The sequence below is a fragment of the Ambystoma mexicanum genome, chromosome 9 (genome assembly GCF_040938575.1).
Source record: "Ambystoma mexicanum isolate Mex_15411 chromosome 9, UKY_AmexF1_1, whole genome shotgun sequence".
NCBI classification, from domain to species: domain Eukaryota; kingdom Metazoa; phylum Chordata; class Amphibia; order Caudata; family Ambystomatidae; genus Ambystoma; species Ambystoma mexicanum.
In genome coordinates, this window is record NC_090931.1 from 392383799 (window position 1) to 392408310 (window position 24512).

The window sequence follows — 24512 nt, forward strand, 5'->3', positions numbered from 1 at the left end:
TCACAGGGCAGAATAAAGTACCGCCTTACCAAAAGCGATGTCCTAAGCGTGGGAAGTATCCAACCAATAATGCTTGGTGAGCGTGTGCAACGATAACCATGTTGCAGCATCACAGATGTTTGGAATGGGGACTCCCCTTTGCAGGGCTGTGGAAGGGGCCATGGCCCTAGTGGAGTGTGTCCTCAAACCTTCTGGTGGGTCCTTGTCCGCCAGTCTAACATTCTGACTTCGTAACGATGATCCAACTGGACAAAGTCGGTTTTGAAACAGCTTGCCCTAATTTGCGTCCAGTATATCCTATAAAGAGCTGGTCGTCCACTCTCAACTTGAATATCCTAGACACATAAAAGCTCAAAGCTCTTGTGGGGTCCAATCTATGCAGTCTTTCTTCCTCTTTACTCTGATGCGGCGGAGGATAAAAACGCCAGCAGAACTATTTTCTGATTTAGATGGAGGTCTGATACTATTTTAGGTAGGAAAGAGGGTTTAACCCTCAACACAACCTTGTGGAATACGCTAAAGGGTGGCTTTGGAGAGTGCCTGCAACTCGCTCACTCTACGTGTAGATGTTAGAGAAAACAACGGTATAGTCTTGAAGGTTAACAACCTCAATGGACAAGTGTGCAAAGGTTCAAATGGTGCACACATTAAACATTTTAGAACCAGGTTACGGTCCCAAACTGGAACCTGAAAAGCAGAAGGTGGGAACACATTTGTGAGCCCTTTCAGAAATTGAGAGTCACCAATGGAATTTTGAAATAAGAACACTCCTCAGAGGAGCGCTTGAATATGGAGAGGGCTGCTAGATAATCATTAATGGTCCCAATGTGAAGACCTTTGTGTGCTAATGAAAGCAGAAAGGATAGCACATCCGGAATCGAACACAGAAAAGGATCCACTTTGTTTTACTTATGGCAACGGTACAGATATTTTGTTGCTGGCCTTCTTGCCAAAAGCAACACCTCCATCACGTCTTCCAGGAGGCCCCAATCCTTGTTCTCAACCTTTCAGGAACCGTGCATGAAGGTCAACAGCGTTGACCTCTGGATGGAGAACCTGTCCCTCCCTTTGCAAGAGAAGGTCCTCCCTTTGTGGAAGACTTATCAGAGGACAGATGGACATGGCCAGAAGGTCCGGGTACCATGTCCTCCTGGCCCAATCCGGGGCAATTAGGATCACGTGGCTCCCGAACCGTTTCAACGTCCCGATTACTTGAGGAATGATGGGGACCGGTGAAAATGCATATAGCAGTGGAAAATCCCAATCCACCACGAACGAGCCTCCTAGAGCTCCTCTCTAAGGAAATTCCCTTGAGCAGTACCTTTCACCTCTTTGACTGGCCATTTCTCTCGCCTTTCCAAATGAGGAGTAGTAGTGAAAAGATCGCCCCCTCCATGGCTGTCCCGCCGGACGAAAAGACTGAGGTTGCCTAACAGCGGCCCCGAAAGATTTGGCATCGCTCTTCGAGGTCTGCAACCTCTCAAGGCTCTCGTTAGCCTTGCTGACAAAAAGCTGAGATCCGTCAAACGGCATGTTGAGAAGACGAAGCTGCACATCCGGTGCAACACCTGACTTCCGCAACCAGGCAAACCTGCGCATCACAGTGCGCGTGGCCATCGACCTGCTGATGCTATCCGCGGTGAACAATCCAGGCTGAAGGGACTCACACATGGCTTCCTTGCCGTCCTTAATAGCCAGAAAGCCCTTCATTTCATCCCGTTCTGGAATATGCTCCGCCGCCATGGATATGCACTCCCACAGAATGTATGAAAATGTTGCTAAGGCACATGTGGAGTTTGCTGATTTCAGGGTCATACTCCCAGGTGAAAATAACTTTCGTGCCCATCCATCCACGTGCTTGTCGTCCCTATCGGAGGGATGTTAGGGTATGCGGTCTTGTTCGAGGTAGCCGTCGCTGCCTGGACCACCAGACTCTCCGGAGTGGGGTGCACATACCCGAGTCGCTACTGGAAGGGCGGTATTTCTTTGTAAGGGATTTGTCCACCGCCGGATTGGTGACCGGGGTCTCACAATTTCTGCCCACCCTTTTTTGCAGAACCACATGGAAGGGTATCATAGGATCTGTAGGTGGTCCTTGGTCTAGAATATCGGTCAGATCATCCTGATCAAACAGTACAGGGAGTCTAGCTCAGCCTATGCACTCCACTACTCTGGACATCAGTTGCCGGTACGAGGAGTCGGTGTGCTCCCCTGTTTAGGGCCTGCCGAACTCCAACTCAGGAGAGGTATCAATGTTGCAGGCATTATGCAAGGTGTCACAAAGATCTTCCATCTTGCTCTCTTCTGATATGAGGCATTCCGGCACATGGGGGTTCCATACTGGAGCCCAAAAGAGGCATCCTCCCCATCTGATCTGTCTTCCTCCTCAAAAATGGAAGAGAGGGTTTGAAAAAATCATTTGGCAGAGGAGTGAATATTTTTTCAGGAGTACCCACTGGCTTTGAAGGCTTAGATTCAATTTTAGCCTTCTTATTAGTTTCCTCAATCCCTGTATGCTGAGCTGACATAAAGCGGTACATTTGGCGTCAATGTCGACAATGGCGCTGAAAGCTTAGACAAAGTCGACAGGCTCCTTTCGACAGTTTTGGCTTTGAGGGTTCCAGAGGCTTCAAAGGCGTCAATGACCTCGAACGCTCGCCATGTCTCAAGTGATCCTTGTCCATTCGAGGCCTCAAGGGCGCACAAGTTACAGGTCGAGACCGCTCCCCGCCGGCTTCTACAGAAGGCGCAGACGGAGCCTTGCCCAACCTCTCAAAAATGTTTAGCATCTCTACACGGAATGCTTCCCACTCCGCAGGCTTCGACATTTTGGAGGGGCATCCTACCCTCTCAGGGGTGCCGCCTGAAGAGGAAGGAGATCGATGGTGCCTCCTCCTTCATAGCTTCGTCAAGGACGAAGAGTGGCGGGAGCCACTTCGGGGCCTTGAACGTTTTGTATCCTTCTTACGCCGAGGAGAGCGGTCTCTCGACTCAGCAGTCGAAGAACGATCAGGTCGGGTTTTACAGGATTTGGATATCTTGCCTACCTGTAACTTGCCCTTTCGTTCTTGCAAGGCTTTTTCTGTCATAGCTTGACACTTGGTACAGGAATCGGTGTTATGGCCTTCATGCAGGTACCACAGACTTTCACTACGTGGATCTGTGATGGACCTCTTGGAGTCTCACTCCTTGCATTTTTTTAATCTGGAACGAGGGGTCGTCTGAGTTGAAGATGAAGACATATTTATCGAAGGTAACGGCGAAATTGAGGTAACTACGAGATCAAATTTAACGAGGCGCGACGATTTCCGAAGCAAACAAGTTTGCGGAAAAACAGAACTGAGGCCAACGGGTGCCGTGCGTGCTAGTTATAACATCCAATGACGTTACCCTCGATGGAAGCCTTCGAGGGACATAGACACGACGCAATCGACGCAGGGCGCCCTATGCCGTAAAAGTTTTCTGAAGCAGCCGAAGCTGGACATTACATGTCAAAGATGAGGAATACGTTGGAGGACAATCCATTTGAAATGAGAATTCTCCCTAACAATTTGTATACCATCGCCTGTAGCATCCGGAAAGCAGGCTTAAAGGCTAATCCACGGAAATGCCATTTAGCCCAATAAGCCATTAAATACCTAGGTTGGTTATTTTGTCAGGAATGTCCTTATCCAACCCCAGGCCGATAAAGTGAAGGTGGTGCTACAAACACCAACACTGTAACGCTTACCTGGACTCCTTGGGAGCGGAATGCCTTCCCAGCCTGTAGACCTGGTACCTTGGCACTAGGATTCTCCTTCTGTTAAACAACAATGACAACAATAGAAATGCTATAACATCTACTAACGGAGATTGTGCTGCATGAGATGTATATTACTTAAATCCCTCCCTTCTCACCTGTGTTCATTTATTGGGGAGCTCTCCAACCTGCTTGTCTACAGGGGCGCATTGGGATTAAGAAACAATGGTAACGTGGGTAGCTGATATATTCTATTGCTTCTTGCCTTGAAATGTCTCAATTTTTCAAGAATGAGTCTTTGGGTAAGTAAGTTGGCGAAAATATTGTAATCCTTAAGGGCTCAAATAATTTCCTACGTTGGAGAGATCTCTTTCTAATAATTTGCTCTTTATCTTTTTGCAGATTCTCGGGATTTGGGATAAGAATTATGACTGTAGATGGCCGCGGAGTTACTCAGGATGAGAAAACGTTTTAAAACGTTTGTTCGTCTATACGGAGTTACTGCAGCCTTCAAGGAAGAGCGCAGAAATAACTGAGGTGAAAACTTGAAGAACCTTCAGTTACGTAAAAACATACTAAACGTCTTCTTTTATCAATTGTTAAGTTCGTTTGTCAATTCTTTTGTGTTTGCAGGTTTTCGGAAAGCTGAGGAAAATACCTTTGTTGTATGCGGTGGCTGAGGAAAAAAACTTCAGACTGAAGATGTTGCAGCTTCGAACGAAAACTGCTGACGGTTGTGAGTGAAACTTCTGCTGAAGATGCTGCGGCTAAGAACGACAACTGCTGACGGAAGATGCTGCGGCTGTGAGTGAAACCTCTGACTCAAGATAACCACTTCGGAGAATTACTTTGGTCAGGTAAGTCTTTTCTATAAACTATTGAATTCTGTAGTTTTCTGTAAGGCTAATGTCCCTATTTTCTCCTTTTACAGGTTCTGTGAGGAGAAACACCGGTAGCGTTACCCGCTGTCAGCGGAGAAGACAAGAAGCGTGCGTTTCAGCAGAGGCGGGTCTTAAATAGCTCCCTCTGCAATATGAATAGAACGTGCTGCAATTTGTGAATGGATCTTGCGATGGCCATGTTTAGTGTATAAAAGTTACTATTAAACATTACTAGAGTCTAAGGAATCATCTGCTGTGAATGGTGTAAATGCCATTTGTGCCAAGCTAACACCCATCTTTGGCCTGCTGACTGATACAAGGTTCCCTGTCTGGCCTGAATGCCTGACTGATGGCTATGCTCACTGACTGGGATCATAACAAACACCTACATCGAAACAAGACCTTCAAGTCTTCCTGGGATTAACCGAGTGCTACCGGAGATTTATCCCAAATTATTCCACCCTGGCGGCTAATCCCACCAACGTATTAAAGAATTCTCAACCTCAGAAATCAACTTGGAAAAAAGATCATCAACAAAGCTTTGAAGGCTGAAAACACATTGTGACGAATCGCAGGGATTCATCCCTTCTCCCTTATGGGTGGAGGGGTTGAGGCTAGGGAGGTGATACCGCTTTGCAACACCCTCTCTCTTGAGGCAAGTGGGACCTCTATGGGAGATACTCACTCCCCCCCCCCCCTTTGGGGACAAGGACGCCGGGTTCCAGTGAGGAACTCCCTAGGTCATCTACCATAGCGGAATACATGGGACTACCAGTTGGAACAAATAAAGTGACATCTCTACTGTTGGCTGAAGGCAATGCAAAAAGAAATACATTTGTAAAAGAAAAGGAAGAGGTCTCTTTAACAAGAGATGTGCACTTAACTGGAACAAATAGGAGAGAAGGAGGAGAGCCTGGTGCGCAGGGGAATCTCCCCGATATCATTACGCCTTGTGCAGGTGGAGCGAAAGCAAGTCGTAGAGCCCATGACTTTCAACGGGGTAGGGGCGAGAGAGAGGGAGGGGTGAGACAGAGGGAAGGGAGGGAGGGGAGCGGAGAGAGAGAGAGAGAGAGGAGCGTGAGGAACATTCAGAGCGACAGACAGGAGGGGCGACAGAGGGAGGGGTGAGCGAGAGAGGGGCAAGCGAGGGAGGGGCGAGAAAGAGTGGAGGGAGGGGTGAGAGGGAGAAGCGAGAGAGGGAGGGAGGGCGAGAGAGGGAGGAGAGAGTGGGAGGGAAGAGACAGGAGCGAGAGAGGGGCGAGGGAGGGGGAGGGGTGAGGGGCCAGAGAGAGGGAGGGGCCAGAGAGAGGGAGGGGCCAGAGAGGAACATTCAGAGCACGGAAGGATAAGACCAAGTGGGGCCTGAGTGTCTGGAAGGAACACACCATTAAGTTACATCACATTGGTAAACCTAGGAAAGGGACCACCTAGATTGATCCCAGAGACTTGGATAAGGATGTTTGGCTTCAGGCCATCGCCCTTAATTAGGCAGGTTTATTTAGAAGATATGGCTTACTGGCCTCTAGCAACAATCCCAGGGTCACCCGAGTTATGGAAGGAACACCATTCTCTAGACAATAAAGAGAGGGACGGCCCTTAGCAAGCCCTTTCACTACTATAAAAATAAAAACCCTTGGACTGTCTTCAAGAGTTGGTGAGCTCTTGAGGCCATCGGTGGCAACGATCATATATAATTTAGGAGGAACTTTCCAATCGGAGGCATGCACAGCATTTTAGCGATTACTTCCCAAACTAACTCGTCAAGGACTGTTCTAAAACCCACGTTCTTGCCATTTTTAATCCTATCAAGAACTTGAAGCGGGCAGCCATATTATTAAAAAAAAGCCTAATCTAGAGTCCAGGACAACTACAGGCAAATTTCATTCTTAGTAGGTCATAGACGATCCAGTGTTTAACCAGTCCCAACTAAAATACAACTTGCCTCGTCCTACTTCAGGGGTCTTTAAAGATTCGGAATAAAGAAACAAGACGGTTTAGACCAGTTTAATTTTGAAGTCAATCAAAACGGGGCTTAGCAGAGATCAGGTTGTGCTTGGTGATGGAGTGTAATCAGAGTCCAGACCTGTTGCCTTTATCAATTTCTCAATTACATTGTTCACCAAGTTAGACATCATCTGTTAATTTACCTAATTTTCTAAATTAAATCCTGCAGAATAGGTACCTTCAACATGTTCGGTGCATGCTACAGGGAATGACATTGATATGTACGTAGCCCAACCTGTATGCCATCGACAGTCTGGGCAATATCTTCAACGTGATCTCAGAATCAGATTTGCTTAGTCTGGCTGCAGCCCTTTTTACAGCATAGGAACGCAAAAGAAAGCCATTTTCCTCTAGAAGAATGCGCTCAATAAAACATTAGCCAACGCTAAAGCTCCTGATCCTTTTCCTGCTTCTGGCCAGTTTCAGTTCCCAGTCGTGCACCTCGAGAGACAATTTGCTTTGTGCATTTCTCAAATTTACTTACTCTTAATTTAACACTCGATGCCAAACACCAGATTGAGTGCCTGAAAAATACCTTTTTGCATAAAGCTTGCACAAAGCTCTGTAAACTTTCTCTACCAATGAAAATGTATGCAAGAAACAAATGCAACTGTTCACTGTGTACTGACCTGCTGCTTGGTACTTTTTGTGGCTTTTACTGAATAGTGAATATCTTTCATTGCCCTTTCGATTAAACTGACAGTGTAGGGTCTCTTGGTTTCAGGGTTTACACATTTGTCTGCCACAATGGATGCAATATCTCGGAACATCTGGTCCAGCTGTGTACTTCTCTCCTTCTCAGAAACCTGCAATTCTCCTTTTGATAAAATCTGCAAGTGAATTGAAATGAAAACTAACAATCTCATAAATACACATTTCTTGTAGGTGGCTAGTGCGAAATAGATGTAACATTTATTTAAGAGGAGTTAAAGAATGGGATGGGGACATCAAAACTTTGTAACATCCAACTCTTTAAAGCAGCAGACAGATCAAGGAAAACCATTTTGCAAGACTGTCAACATCAGGTTCTTCATTTAGTAGCTGCTTGTAGACCAAACACATCCACTGCACTATTGTAGTATTTGCTACATATTTCAATTGAACATATTTAGGCACTGTTCAAAGAAAACATAAAAACGTATTATTGTCCATTAGTTAAATTATAACCACAAACAGTTTTCAAACTAAAATATATAGATTTGTTTTATGATCTAAGAACACTGGGCTACAAATTTAGGAAACAGAATTCAGTTTCAATCCTCAATCTTACTAGTGAGCAATTTAAATGCTCCTCTATGAGCACAATGACATGATTCCCATTAAGCAAATAGGAGAGGCACTAGTATTAGCACACCACTTGAAAAATAATGGCTTCTGTGAAAAAGCCAGGGATTTCACCCCTGACCCCAAAGGAGTGGAGCATGCTCAGCTTAACACTGCCTAGGGGAAAGGGCAAGTGGGATACCACTGGGAGGTAGGGGGTTACCCCCCCCTCTCCTCTTTGAGGACAGGAGGTCCCCAGAAATGGATATTAGTGATCTTCCCCCCCCAGCCCCAAGATTCCAATACTACCTTTGTTGGCTGCATGGGAGATAAAATGTCCGATGACTGGAAACGTCTTAAAAGGAAGGTTGGCGTGCCTTTTGACCCTCTGTGTGCACAGGATCAGCTGGGATTGAAAGAGTCGGGGTAAATCCTGCCGCCCTAACAGAGTGATAAAGAGCCAATCAACGTAAGAACCAAGAGAGAGAGACAGCCGCCAAGCTTGATAGACATGGAGCCCTCCCTCCTGGGAGGTGTTGCAGGAAGAGACAGTGTACACCAAGTGCTTTGAAAAACAATTCTGTTGCATAGGCGCCTAACAAATGCTCAATAAAATAAAGCGTAGTGGACCATACCGAGGGACAGCCAGCAGAACGCTGACAGCCCTGCCAGAGGAGCAAAAGGGAATGACCGGTCAAGAGCACCACTGCGGAGCCTAAGTCGTGCAACGACAGACTAAGGAACGGTTGCCGCATAGCCACAGGAACATAAACGAAGGGTGGGTTCTCAACATGCATATGTAAGTTCCTGATGCGGAAGAATGCTTCAAAATGCACCAAGTACTGTGGCTAAGGTATATACAACATCCTCAACCTGAAAACGAAAAACAAAAGAAAACAAGAACCTGTGTTCTAATCAAATCTTCAAAAACATTCCTATAGATATACAGATTGTCCATAAAGTAAAGTAGCTGGAATAAGGAAACCAGTCTACACTGTTGCAATTTTTTCTCAAAGTTTGATGTTCATATTTAATCAAAAACATTTTTTCACATGAGGTAAGTGTATAACATCAAACATATTACATATATCAATACATATAGACCTTTGTAATGTTAAAACCAAAACACAGAATATGATACACAAGTTAAAACAAATCATACAAAAATTAGAATCAAACAGAAAAATATACACACTGTCAGGTTTCATTAGACTGTGACATGGGCTGCATAACATGAATCTACGTATGTAGTTGAGATTATACAAAAAGTGGGAGTATAGACCACTGTTTTGTCAACTCAGCTTTAACAGTAATCTGTCTGCGGGTCTACGTCAGTGAGACAAAAGTGTCAGCGATCTGTAAATGATCGCAGTTCTTTATACAGTGTCACGGTAATCAAGCCGTGAATTAGGCGCCTTGTGTAGGTAGAAGGTTACCTATCCGTATCGTTAACTGAACGTTTTGGCTAGTGTCTTATATTCTAGGACCGTAGCCTTCTTCTGGACCCTGGACAATTGCTTTGCGGGGACCCTGCATGTAAACATAAACCTCTAGTAAGTATGCGTTGGCCTTCATTCAAGGGTATAAAATAGGCTTTAAAACAAAAAAGAAAATTGCAATATGAGAAAGAAAAAGAAAAATATGGGACAAAGCCTCTAACATGGGAGCACAGAGATAGGAGCGCAAATAACAGTATAACTGACCTCTACGCATGCCTGGGCTGTTCTTAAGAAGTCGAAATGACCAATGAAGTGGGAAGATGTTCGATATCTGCGGCTGCAAAGAAATGCATTAAGGAGAGTGTCTCCAAAGATCTTAAACTGAATATGAAAAGGCCATATATACCACAGTTTGCAACAGAGCTCTAGCCTTTGCTCCTAGGCACGCAGAAAAACTGAAATTAAATAATATAGACCGGAGAACGAAATAACATAAGGACTCACCCATGCTCAGATGGAGACTAAACAGTAGGACGATACCTGGGAGTGAGAGTCGATGTAAAAGTGTCCTGCCCTTGGAACAGTTGAAAACAGGTGCTGGACCTGTGCCGTTGGGTAATGAGGACTTGTGCGTCATCCTGCAGGCAAGCCGTTAATGAGGCTATGCCTTCGGGTGGAAGAAGAAGGCGTTGCTGAATTTTAGAGCGATGCAGGGAGTAAAGAAATGGTCACCTGAAAGAAGGAAACGAAGAATGAAAAATAGAGACTACGGGAGCAATCTGTCAGAGTAGTGTACAAAAAAAAATGCACATTGGCCGGTAGGGTAATGCGTTGGAAGAGTGCCCGCATATCCTCTACCACGCACAAGTGTGGTGAGAAGTGGAGATGAAACTCACCGTCTAGGCCAATTAAATGGCATGATTGGCGGCACCGTGCAGTCTCCAATCTTCAAACATGTAAGAAAAGCCTAGTGAAGGCAAAAAAACGAGAGTGTATCAACGGCGCTATCGTATAAGTAACGTGACGTGTAGTCATGGTTACCAGAGACATGATGATGATAGCAAAAGCCTACGAACAGGTACATGAAGCGCACTGTCATAGTGTTACCTACAGCTACACTGGAAGGGATGACTTGCCAGAGTACGGCCTCTCCCTGTTCACTGATTGTCAGGCCATAAAGGGGGCCAGATGTGGTACATTTTATGGAAATGGATGGCAAACAACGCGTCCTAGAGCTGCAGCCACTGTGGTTATAACATAGGTGCCCTGATGTCCAAGGAGAACAGAACCAGATATTACATGTGAACACAAATGGTCTAGGAAGGCGCATCCAGTCCTGTGATGTTAAAAGCTAGTTCACCGGACTGGCTTAAAGGAGAAAAGCACCCTGCATGCCTAAAGCAGAAATACACAAAGAAAAGGGGGCGGTATGTGAACAGATGAGACACGGCGGAGGTGTTTAAAGAACAACCTATAGAGAAGGTAAATAGATGGAAGAAACGTTTGATGCATGGATAATGTTATTCAACTAGTCATACACTCACAGTATCGGATGTATCTCATTTAGGCCGCCTTTTTCAGTGTTTAAGTAATGGATCCACCATCCTTCTTTTAGATCCAAAGAACCCTGTATATTAGGATTATTAGTGATCACCTCTAGGATCCACCACAGGATGTCACGACTTGCTGACATAGTGTGCGACCATGGGTGCTGTCAATGTTTTGCACCTAATTTTCGACCGATGTTCCACAATCCTTTTGTGGACGGGTCTACTTGTCTGGCCTACGTATCTTTTGCCACAAGGGCATTGTGCACAGTAGAGAACATTGGTTGTTTTACAATTCGAAAAGTGCCTAAACTTCCATGCTCTCCCTTTGGCCTCAAAGCTCTGCATTTTACTAGTAAACTTGCACACACTGCAAGTGTCGGATGGAAAATGGCCCTGTATAGGTCTCATGTTCCATAAAGAGTTTCTCCCACTAGAACTACTAAAACCTGAGTTGGTTAAGTATTCTCTCACGTTTTTAGATCTTTTCAGTGGCATCATGGGGATAGTTCATTAGGCAATACAGTTTGGGACGGCCATCTTGGAATGTGCACTCCTCGTGGTGTACAATGGAGAAAGGGGGTTTCATTTTCATTTTTTGTTCAATGTCGTGTATTTAAACTGTTTATATTGTGAGTTGATCTCGTCAGCTTTTCTCAAGCATTTGTAATTGCTGCGTTGTTCAAAAAGTCTTGTTCTTTTTTGACAAGATCTTCTCGTAACTTCTGGCCTATTCGAAGTGCTGTGGTGATGGTATGCACCATTAAGTCTCCGCCGCACTTGGTGGCAAATTTGGCTAGACCCCTTTCGGTATTCAATATCATCTAAGAAAAGGGCAGGTTCGTTCTTGACCAGTAGTCTTGTCGGTATAATATTTGCTTTTAAGTATTCTCGCAGGGAATGCGCACGTTCTTCCGTGCAGAGACTTTTTTCTTTGTTTTAAGTAGTTCTTCCCCCGTAGACTGAAGGGTGAGCGGTTGATCAGTGCCGGTCGGGTTGAAGAAAGATGTTCCCTTCATAATCTCAGAAATCTACACTTCTGTGAAGCTATCTTCCGCCATATCGTTTTTTATCCTTTGGAGTGTGTAAAGTTGTGCTCTCAATCTAGCCGGTTCATTCAGGCTAGTATGGACTCCTATGCTCCTGTTGTCCAATATTTTTCCTTTTGCTAACAGCTGGTAACTGAACCAAAGTCTCTGTTCGATTTAAAGGTTACTTTCTCTCCTGTGGTGTATTAGCTGAACTGAGAAAGTATCTAATATTGCTACACAGATATATTTAAGATATATGCGTATGTGGACCCTTATCATAGCCGTAGGCTGCGATTTCAGACACACTATACAGTGGAGGGGTGCTCCTAATGTTGGGAACAAAGGAGCTAATAATAGCGTATACCAAGGGTGGGTTCACAACATGCATATGTAGGTTCCTGATGCAGAAGAATGCTTCAACACGCACCAAGTACTGTGGCTAAGGTACATACAACATCCGCAACCTGAAAACGAAAAACAAAAGAAACCAAGAACCTGTGTTCTAATCAAATATTCAAAAACATTCCTATAGATATACAGATTGTCCATAGAGTAAAGTAGCTGGAATAAGGAAACCAGTCTACACTATTTTTTCTCGAAGTCTGATGTTCATATTTGATCAGAAACATTTTTTCACATGAAGGAAGTGTATAACATCAAACAATGCATATATCAATACATATAGACCTTTGTAATGTTAAAACCAAAACACAGAATATGTTCTACACAAGTTAAAACAAATCTCACAAAAATTAGAACCAAACAAAAAGAATATACACACTGTCAGGTTTCATTCGACTGTGACATGGGCTACATAACATATGATTCTATGCATGTAGTTGAGATTGTACAAAAAGTGGGACTATAGACCACTGTTTTGTCAACTCAGCTTTAACAGTAATCTGTCTGCGGGTCTACATCAGTGAGACAAAAGTGTCAGCAATCTGGGAGTTATCGCAGTTCCTTAAACAGTGTCACGGTAATCAAGCCGCACAAAGCCAGCAGCAGAGGGGCATAAATTCTGCCCAAATCGGCGGACCCAGAAGATGCAGAGGAACCGGCGATGCCTGCGGCAAACGTCCCTGTCCTCCAGAGGTGCACCGCAGCAAAATAAAAAAATGTTATGCAGTGGCTCCAGGAACCAGGGAGGCAATGCACAATCATACCCCAGGGTGGGGTGAGAGAAGCAAGAACCCAAGGTAGGGTGTGAGAAACCATACCCCAAGGCGGAGTGAACAAGACCATTTCCTAGGGCGGGGTGAGTGCAACCATACCCAAAAGGTGGGGTAAACGAAGCAAGACCCCCCAGTCGGGGTGGCAGAAGCCCAATGTGGGACACAAGAAACCAGACCCCAAGACACGGTGAATGAAACAGACCCCAGGGTGGGGTGAGAGACGCAATACCCTAGGGCGGGGTAACAGAACACAACCCAAGGCAGGACAAGGAGAACCAAAACCCAAGGCAGCATGACATCCAAGAGTTGCCTCAAGGGCTAGAAAGCCAGGAACTTTATTAATATTGCCAGATATACACTCATTATGGGGTGGGCGGGGGTCATGGACCAAACGCTCCCCACAAGGGAGAAAAGATAAACAAAGATACTTGTGTGGAATTGTTGGAACTGTGTACAAAAGACTATGTGTTTGAATGTGATAGGGGAAAGAAGCCCTACTGAGAAAGGCTTACCAGGTTGGGGGTCAGAAACCAGCCACCATTCCATTGCTAGAGACAAAGGCCTAAATGTACCTTTTGTTGGAATTTTGCATTTTATTAATAGATTAGTACAGGTTTCTGGACAGAAGTCGTTTTTGGTTTTGTAAAGACATTCTGACGAGCACCCTTTTGGATATTTCCTTCAAGCACTAGCATCGGTTTGTGTACAAGTAAAAGGAAGTCGCTCACAATGCCATCTTGTTAGTCTCCCTGTTGCGGACCTACCGCACGACTCAACAACCAACTCTTATTTTCGATCAGATGGGCGGGTGTTGCTTGACCGATCATAAAAACATTCAGCTACATACAGTCCACCTGCAAGATAGACTTGCACACCATTATGCACTCTGTATGTATACAAGTAAACCTTTTGAAAGATCTTAAAATGCCCTTTTTGGGTGACAGCCATATATCAATGTAATGTTACGTTACTTTGCATTTATATAGCGCCTTATGTATCATTGGTATGATCTCAAAGCGCTGGTAGGTTGAACGCCCTCAGGAACCGTAGTTCAAGTCAGTTGAGAGAGAGATCGAGAGTCGTAAGGGGCGTGGGTGCACCAGCTGTGTGTGCAGCTGGTGAGGCACTTACATGATAGCTGCTTCTTTAGCGGTAGGTGAGGTGTTTGGGAGGTCAGGACTATGTGTTCATTCTGGAGGGTTGACACCCAGACTGATTTCTGGCTGCGTTAGGCCTGAGGAGACGCTTAGGCTACCAGTGTGTGTTCAGCTAGCTGTGTTTAATTAGGATGTTGAGGAGTAAGAGGCAGGTGTTAGTATGAGAACAGCTATACCGAATGTGTCATAGTATCGCTGTGTTCTAGTTGAGTGGTGGTGTATAGGAGAGAGTACGCGTGGTAGTGTGATATGGTGGTTTTCAGTAAGGCCGTTCCATCTACTCCATCCGTTCCATCCACTCGATCCGTCGCATCCCACTCCATCCGTCGCATCCCACTCCATCCGTCGCATCCGCCCTATTTATTCCATCCGGTCTATCCATTCCATCCACTCCATCTGTTCTATCCACTTCACCTGATCCATCTACTACATCTGTTCCATCCACTCGAATCCGCTCCATCCGTTCTACCCATTTCAACTTTTCGTTCAACTCGTTCAGTTCCATCCACCCCTTCTGTCCCATCCACTCCCTCCGTTCCACCCGCTCCCTCCGTTCCGTCCGCTCCCTCTGTTCCGTCCGCTCCCTCCGTTCCGTCCGCTCCCTCCGTTCCGTCCGCTCCCTCCGTTCCGTCCGCTCCCTCCGTTCCGTCCGCTCCTTCCGTTCCCTCCAATCTACCTGTCTCGTCCAATCTACCTGTCTCGTCCAATCTACCTGTTCCACCCATTTCATCTGTTCCATCAGATAGATCCAATCGATCGGTTCCCTCCGCCTCATTTGTTTCCTCAACTCCAACTGTACTGTCTAATGTATCTGTTATATCCATTGTATCCGTTCTATTCATTTGATTTGTTGGTTCCGTCCGCTCCATCTACTTCATCCATCTGTTTCATCCCCTCCATCCCTTCCATCCGCTCCATCCCTTCCATCCGCTCCATCCCTTCCATCCGCTCCATCCCTTCCATCCGCTCCATCCCTTCCATCCCACACCCGCCACTCCACCCATACCCGCCACTCCACCCATACCCGCCACTCCACCCATACCCGCCACTCCACCCATACTCGCCACTTCACCCATACCAGCCGTTTCATATGTTACACCTATTGCAACCGACGATTCATCCGTGTCATCCACTGCATCAGTTTCATCCACTGCATCCGTTTCACCCATTCTGTTTGGTTTATCTGTTTTATTCATTTCATCCATTTCAGTTCTTTCATCCATTTCATTCCATTCAGTTTAGTTTATCCGTTTTAATGTACACTGGCAATTTAAGTTTTCCATTTTTCAAGATAAAGTCTTGATGGTTTTTTGATTCGGCAACCTTGGCTTACTGTCTATTGTTGCCGATTAAACTGTTGGTGTTATGAGTCAATTTTTAGGGGAAGAGCCACGTTTTCAGTGGTTTGCGGACAGACATGAGGTCTTCGGTGAGTCGGATGTGGGTTGGAAGTGAGTTCCATAGAGTGGGGGCCAGGGCTGAGAATGATGATCCACCTAGCCTAACTGAGTTGGTTTTTGGTATCACTAGGAGGCGGGCAGAGCTTGATCTTAAGAGTGCGTGGTAGATGGCAGGGTCTGGCTGTTATGTTATACGGACAGGTTTTCAAACAGTGATGTGAAGGAAATTACGTATTTCATCTTGGATAACAGGAAAGGTTTGGATTAATGATCCAGTAGAGGTAATATGCACAACTGTGACAAGGTCAGTAATGTGATCTTGTCAACAGTTGATGGGAACTCCTCTCACCCTGGGGTGGGAGGTCTACACGGGAGAAAGCCAGAGCCATTGCGACCACAGAAATACCACTGTGTATCACCCCATAGCCCCTGAAATTATTGCGCCAAATTTCTTCCTTTGCCTTTCAGATAGCTAGCATATACAGCAAGGAACTGGGAGGACCGTCAGAAAGACATCAACTCACCAGACTTGTTCAGCCAACAACTCCAGTCATCCAATTATTACAGCCAGCAAGAAGTGAGAGAGGCACCAAACCAAATGACAGAAAGCATGCACAGCTGGCAGGTACGCAGCGTGCCACTCACCTGCTTCAGTGTGTGAAGCACTCCAACAGCTGCAACGTAGCCTTCTACAAGCTGACACAAACTTACTGCAGAGCAGCTTTAAAACAAAAAGAAAGACGTTCACATATTTACCTCAAACTTCACCAAATTGCGGCCCCCTAATACGAACTTGGACATTTTGCAATGCGGGTCGCCATTTTTCCAGCACGGCAGCACTGTGCAGAAAAAAGGGATGAAGCCTAGCTATCCATTTGTTAATTTTGACCAATTTAACACTTCCCAGGTGGGAAGTCAAGACGTGATTGGTTATGGGAGGAGACCCAAGGAAACAGGAATGGGTGGTTTTGTTAAGGTGAGGTGAGGTCAGGAGGAGGAGATGGCAGACCAAGGGAACAGCAGGAGGAAGGATGGTGGACTGTATTGTGGAGATGTTTTGGAGAAAAGGGTGAGTTATTTGTATGTAAGTGGTACTGTGTTTGGAGGATATGTGAAAGATGGGTGAGCATTAAAGAAAGTGTTAAATGAATGAAAGGTGATTGGGCGAGTGAAATGAGAATGAGGCAGTAGGAGGGGTGCAGTAGTAGTGGACGAGAGGATAGTAGTAATGGACAGAAGAGGGGAGATGGGTAGCAGAGAGTAAGATGATAATATTGGAGGGTGCAGACAGATGATAGGGGGAGACATTGTAGGGACAGGAGGAGGAAGCACTAGAAGAGGAGGTGGGATGGAACTGAATGGAGGAGAGTAGCAAGAGTAGAGTAGAATAGTGAGAGAGAGAGAGGAACATCAGAGCGTGAGAGGAAGCAGACAGAGTGGGGCTCCAGTGGCTGAAAGATACATTCCAACAACCCTGTAGAACTAACATCAACGATTGAGTAGGTCTAGTTTAGGAAGTCCCAGAGTGAGATTAGGCAGATGAGGCGATTGACTTTAAGCCCTCATTTATCGGGAAAGAGAGCTAGACAGTAGGTGGCAAAAAGCTCTATATACTAACCTTGGAGTAAGAAAGCCTGGGTAAGGGAGGCAACCGATTCTTTTAGATGAAAGAGTGAGGGACTGCGCTTAGTGCACTGACATTTATTTTTAATACAAACCTTTGAGCCATCTCTCCGCCTTTGTGTGTTCTATAGACCATATGTGACAACACAGAAACCCTACAAAGCTTTAAACATTTCCATTTGTGCAGGTGCATGTCAAATCAAGCAGTTTCAGTCTGTATGAATAAACCATTAGAGAGAGTAACATGTAAACCTCTAAATGGATTGTAAATTAGACACTAAAAAGGAACAAACCATAAAAGGTGAATGAATGTACTTACTTTAAGAAAGAGATTTATTACTAATTAGAACATCTGGATATTTTACTTCCTTTAATAAAACGAAAATACATATAATCTCACAGAATGGACAATGCCCACAATTTACTTGAACCAAACAAATCGGATAACAAATCATTAATAAATTGTCTAAAACAGAAGGGCATAGGAGAATCTGAACATTGCTTAACATCTTGGGGCAATGACTGTAAAAGGAGGAGTTCTGATTGCAAAGCAAGGGGAAGCAAACAGTTGTGGAGCGTGGGAGTTGGTATAAGATACAGCTTGATTCAAAAATTAATTTTCATTGCCCTTATTGGGTTGCTAAAATGTATCAATGTTGACTAATGCCAATAAAAACAAAGTATACATTTTAAAATGTTGTGGAGTTTTAAATATTGACTTTAGATAGGCTATTAATTTCATACGATATATGAAGTGTGTATAGAAAACTGTAATTTTGTAAAACTAGAATTGTTACATTTTAGTAATTTTATTATTAATATTGTGGGGGCGTGGCTTGGCAGCCATGGACTAGGCTGCTCTCCTGAGCTCCTGCATCCGACAATCGATCCGAACAACCGCATGCCTACAAACTTCAAAAACCAACGCGAAAAGAAGATGACAGCAATATGAAACGTAGCTGATTCTAATGAACGTTGCCGTGGGCTGATCGTGCAAGCACATCAAAAGTTATGGAACGTTAAGTTCCGGACGAAAGCCGCCGGTCCACAATCAAAATGGCGGTCGGCCCCGAACAAAGGAGCCTCTGAGCGCAAGGATAGTGCTGGGCAAAAGGAGCGAGGCACCCAGAGAAACCGGCGTCCTCCCGAAGAGTGCCGGTTATAGCAGAACACAAGAAACACGCCCACTGGAACCTCGACAAAGGCGAGTGGTATCCCCCCCGGTCACCAGTGAAATATATATTGAAGTGGCTTCCCTGGAGGAGTTGTAGAGCGGGAAGTGCACCTCGGAAGAGGCGCGAGAACGAACGGGCGCGATGCCTGAAGTCCCCCATGGCGAGGATATGACAAGCCAAGAACCCGGGCTGACCCAAGTGCTGCGTAGAATGCGTTCTAGATAAGGAGAATGGTCGGCATACAGCAGACCAGTGCGGGTAATCAAGCGCGAGACTGCAGCACTCCAAAGACACGCCGTAATGAAAGAAATGGCGGCCCCGGCGGACTGCACGGGAAGGGAAATAAAAGGAAATTGGGCACCGCTGACGGGAAGGGACTGATACATGTTGCAAGGCATAGCCTGTAACACTCCCACAAGATAAAAACCAGAAACATTGATGCAGCATCACTTTTGTAAACAACGCGTTCCCTCTTGAATGGAACAGTGCACCCAGACCTTGAAAGTAACGTTATACTAAAACGCGCCGGGCGGGAGGCACGGCAGAGATAGCCCCTCCACCCCCCAGGGAATAAATACAGTGGATGCTCGGCCCTGGGGTGCCAAGAGACTGCAGTCAAAGGGCACGGGCACTGAAGCGGAGCCACAAACACAGAGCACAAAACAAAAGGAGCTCTGAAGAAATGTGACAAATGGATAACATGAAGTTGATGTGACACAGGAGAGGCATCAACTAAGTCCCAATAACAAATGCATGAGAAACTAGCTATGCCGCAGGAGGAAAGAATAAACCGAGGCACACCCCCTATAAATAAGTACAGTGATAGACCATCAGGACGACGAAACTGAGGAGCACGCCCCTGGTGAAGAAAGCAAGGACTGCTACACTACCAGGATAGCCGCTGTACAACAAATAAGACCCCACCAGCCACACATCAGGCTATTTTACCAGTAGCACCAGCAACAGACACTTCTCACCCAGCTGAATGGCACCCCAGTCCCGGGAGGAGGTATAAACACATCCCAATAACTGGCAAAGGCTACTGCCTAACGAGAAGGGGTGCGCATGGGACATATAGGAAAGGGGCCTGAAGAGACTGAGCTAAGGCCCCTGCACAGAACCGAGCAGTGCCTGGACTCCTGATAAACAGTGAAGAACTGGCGGGCCAAAGAAGCCGAGGAGTTAGAACAGCAGCCACGCAGGGGGCGGCCTATACACTAAGGAATAAACGCGCAAAGCCAGCAGCGCCACTAAGAGCGCTGGCAGAAAGAATGAGTGGTTTGGAGAGTGCAGTGAAAGTTAACACAGAGGCCAGCAATACCAACGCTAAGGAGGTCCACATACTGAAACAGCAAGTGTCCAACCTGGAGAACCGGAGGGCGAAGGGAGAGCGCTACGCAACAATGTACGCTTGGTAGGCCTGCCGGACTATGTGGAAAATATGCTTATCCAGGAAATTGGGGCCGGCAAGCTCTCGCAAGGATTCGCAATAGTACGAGCGCATAGGGCTCTGATGAGGAGGCCTCAACCCGGAGCCCCAACCCAGGCAATCATAGCAAAGATACTGAACTACAGAGACAGGGAAAAGATCCTGGAATTTTTCCGGAAAGGGGGAAACAATAACACGTGCATCGGCGACGGTCACTGAATACCTGTATTACACCATGCTGGTACAGAAACAACGGTACAATTATGTGGCGGTGAAAAGAAGATTGCGTACAACTGGCCTCAAATACATGCTTTTGTATCCTGCGAAACTTGAGGTCTTCCACAAAGGCAAAGCACACTTCTTTGACACTCCAGAGGAGGTGACGGATTGGCTGGATGCTCAGGGCTTCCTGGAGTCTGGAGATGGGCAAATTGTGGTAGGTGGGGGAGCTCCAATGGAGAGTTCAAAAAGGAGGATGAGAAGGGCGTTGGTGAAGTATAGATTTAAATATCCGATATGCTTAACAGATGGACTTGTTGGACTGGAATATAGAACTGTATAATGAAGCTATGAGCAACAAATGCGAACGAGTGGTACCAACAAAGGAGACACGGGATGTAGAGGACCTAACCCCAGTAGGCAGAGTAGTTAAGGCGCCAGTAGGGCAACACTTCCCTGCTGTGCCCAGAGTACAGGCGAAAGCCACGAAAAGGGCTAGATGCAGGGGTGCCTGAGATCCAGGGTTGCACCTGGGCATCAGTTAGGAGGGGCGGGGGGCCTTGGGAAGTATGTTGGGGCTGGGAGGGGGGGGGTGGAGGGGGAGAGGGGAGGTTGGGGGAGTTGGAGTGTTTATAGTTAAGGGAAGTTTAAGTTGGGGAACGAGCTTACACGATTGCAAAGCTCTGGACGGGGGCTGGGAAGATACTTGAAGGGAGCGGAGAGTGGCTTAAACATGGGGACCTAAAGGTAATCTCCTGGAATGTCAGGGGGCTCAACAGCTACCTAAAAAGGAATAAGGTTATGATGTACTTAAGGCAGAAAATAGACATAGCGCTCCTACAGGAGACGCATCTTATGAAAGCGAAGTTGGAGGTGCTCCAAAAGAAATGCAAGGGAACCGTCATCGGGGCAACATATTCCACGTACGCCAGGGGGGTTATCACATGGGTAGCACCGCAAGTCCCATTTCAATTACTACAGTCCACAGTTTAGGCAGACAGGAGGATGGTGGCGATACGGGGATTGGTTGAAAATAAAGAAATCTGTATAATAAATACATATGCCCCGAATCAGGATACAGTGACTTACTTCAGGAACCTATATAATAAATTGAGCTGGTATATGGGGGGTGCAGCGATCTGGGCAGGTGACTTTAATTGCACACTGAACCCGAAGGTAGACCGTTCGGACCGTAAACAAGACAGGCCCTCCCCGGCAGCTAAAGCACTACAGGCTCTGTTGACAGAGTTCCGCCTAGAAGACACATGGAGGGTCGACCACCCACAAGATAGACAATACTCACACTACTCTACCCCATAAAACTTGCATACGAGATTAGACTACATGTTCGTCACACAGGAAATAATAGCAATAGCAGTACAGATAGAATACAAAGCCAGGGTCCTATCAGACCACTCTCCACTGGTCCTAAAATGCCAATATAGACCACCGAGAGCCAAGATACCAACTTGGCGACTACGAGCGGAAGCACTGAAGGACGTGATATTTAGAGAGGACCTGAGAGAAGAGATTGTAAGATATTTTGAAACCAATACTGGGAGTGTGGAGTCAGCTTGCTGGCACGTTGTGGGAAGCGTTCAAGGTGGTGGTAAGGGGGATAGCGATAGTGATAGCTAAATCCAAGAGGTTGCAGGGGGGCATACTAAGAGACCTGCAGCAGGCAGAGGCAGAACTTGAGATTACCTTGAGCAAAGGTGGGGACACGAAAGAAGATGCAGAAATCATAAGCCAATTGCAACTGAAATGTGTAGAGCACTGCGAAAGACTATGTAATTTGAATTATAAAAAGTACGTGGAAAGGCAACACGCGGGAGTTGATAAACCGGGAAGGATGTTGGCATGGTTGTACAAAAAGGAAACCCCCCAGATGTGATCAGAGCAATAATAGGACAAAATGGGCAGGTAGCAGACACTCAAGAGGGTATTAACCGGGAGTTCTTAGAATATTATCGGAAATTATATGAGGACAATGAATGGTGCGATAGCCGGGAAATAACAGACACACTGGAGGATATAGGCTTACCACAAATAAGCGCGGAGGAGCGAGCGGACCTAGATGCCCCGATCACACTAGAAGAGCTAGAAGTAGTGGTAGTGCAGCTGCCCACTAGTAAGACCCCAGGGGCTGATGGGCTCCCCAGTGAATTTCATAAAACTTACAAAAGTGAGGTGCTCCCCCTGATGCTAACAATGCTAAATGAGGCACACGAGACAGGAAGGCTACCAGATTCCCTAAGAGAAGCAATTATTATCCCATTACCCAAACCCAACAAACCAGATAAAGATTGCGGATCCTTCAGGCCGCTATCGATGTTGAATCAAGATAGTAAAATACTTATAGCGGTATTGGAAAATAGAATGAAACGGATTATTAACAAACTAACACACCCAGACCAGACAGGATATGTCCCTTGAAGGAACATATCCGACAACCTTAGAAGACTTCACCGGGTCATAGAATATACAAAAGGAGACCCGGATGAAATGGCTATAGTATCACTAGATGCAGTTAAGGCCTTTGACTCAGTCAAATGGCCCTGGCTGATTGCAGCTTTGACGCACTATGGGATAGGACCAGCCTATCTTAAGTAGGTCAAACTACTATATAGTGCACCGATAGCTCGAGTAAAAACGGGAGCCATCATCTCCACAAAATAGCAGCTGGGCAGGGGCACCAGACAGGGATGCCCATGGTCTCCGATGCTTTACATCCTAGCACTAGAACCTCTGGCAATATGCCTATGACAGCAATATGAGGATATAGGAATCAAAATAAAAGGGGAGCCGCATTTACTCTCACTATATGCAGACGACATGCTACTGTATTTGAGATACCCTGAGGAAAACCTCCAATATATCTTGGAGGTAATGGAGCGATTTGTGCTGTTGTCCGGTATAGCAGTGAACCCAAATAAACCATGCATATTCCCATTGGGTAGATATGCAGGGACCCCACACAGCAAATTACCGGTTTTACAAATACCATGGGAGCCAAATACGTTTAGGTACCTGGGAATAGATATTTATCACATGGTAGAAGCGGAACATCAGCACAACACCGATAAAGCAGTACAGAAAATTGAGAATAGCATGAGGTTTTGGTCCAAGCTCCCCCGGCAATGATGGGTAGAGGGGCGCTGCTGAAAATGGTGGTATTGCCGAGACTATTGCATTATTTTGGGAATATACCATACTTGATACCAGGGCGATTTTCCATGAAACTACAGAGCATATGTAGGGGATTCTTGTGGCATGGGACGAGGAATAGAAAAGCCCTTTGGAAGTTGCAGAATACACATGATAAAGGGGGGATAAAACTGCCAAACTACGAGATCTATTATTTAGCTAGTCAACTGCAATACGTGGCCAAATGGTTATCAGAAGACCACACCTCAGAATCGAGATTGCTAAGATTAGAATGTGCCCCGTTCTACTTGAAAGAGATGATATGGCTGCCCAAATCAGAGCTGAAAGTGCGCTCTGAGATGCTTGTGCTGGGATGGGAAGTATGGCGCAAAGCGTGTCAGGTAATGGAGAACCCAACCCCGTGCTGGCCACAGATACAGCTGGTAGTACTGGCAAGAGGGGACGAGCAGCTCAAAGATAATAAGGAGGCACTGGGAACCGGCGAGTATTGTAACAATGGGAGACATATGGCAATAAGGGGAAATAAAGGCATTCGGGGCGTTGACGGAAGAAACGGGGCTGCATGAAGGACAATATATTACATACAATAGATTGATACAGCGGATTAAAGATACATAGTCGGAAGTAATGTTAGACGAGCAGCCTGACCCTACCATAGAAACGATATACGATATAGCAGATGGGGGCATGAGATATCCAGATTATACGAACTATTGATGTCTAGAGTGGGAAAAGAGGTGACACAATTAGACAAAACTGGGAAGAAGAAGTTGGCGAGCCCATGACTGATGGGATGTGGGAGCGGGTCCAAGGATACAATAAGAAAGTGTCAAGAAACGAAAGACTACAACAGATAGTTATATATAACTCACAGGGCATATAGGACTCCCGAAAAAGTCGCCAGATTTAAGAACGCAAACAGACAGACATGTCCCAAGTGCGGGGAAGAGAATGTGGGGATGAGACATATGTTTTGGGCATGGCCAGAAATTGGGAAATTCTGGGGAGAGGTAGCTCACCGGTTAGATGAAAACGGATCAAAATAAACATCGGATCAGCGTGGGCATGTTTAGTAGGAGGATTCCCTAGGCCAAGGCACCTAAAGCACGTATGCAACTTAAAAGATCTGGCGTATATACTTGCCAAGCATAGAATTGCCATGGGATGGAAGGCATGTAATAGGCCTCAGGTAGAAGTCTGGTGGAAAGACCTCCAAAAATGGGCGGAAGCCGAAACAGCAGAATGGCAAGAAGTGGGAAGCA

At 45.9% G+C, this 24512-nt stretch overlaps 1 protein-coding gene across 2 annotated transcripts in view; it reads right to left on the reverse strand.

Annotated features, from left to right (window-relative positions):
• Positions 1-24512, reverse strand: part of SBDS (SBDS ribosome maturation factor) — a 277690-nt gene that overhangs the window by 86006 nt on the left and 167172 nt on the right. For both annotated transcript variants that reach the window (XM_069614881.1, XM_069614882.1), the window contains exon 3: positions 7254-7454. In XM_069614881.1, the coding sequence (XP_069470982.1) occupies positions 7254-7454 (201 nt within the window). The remainder of the gene's footprint in view (positions 1-7253; positions 7455-24512) is intronic.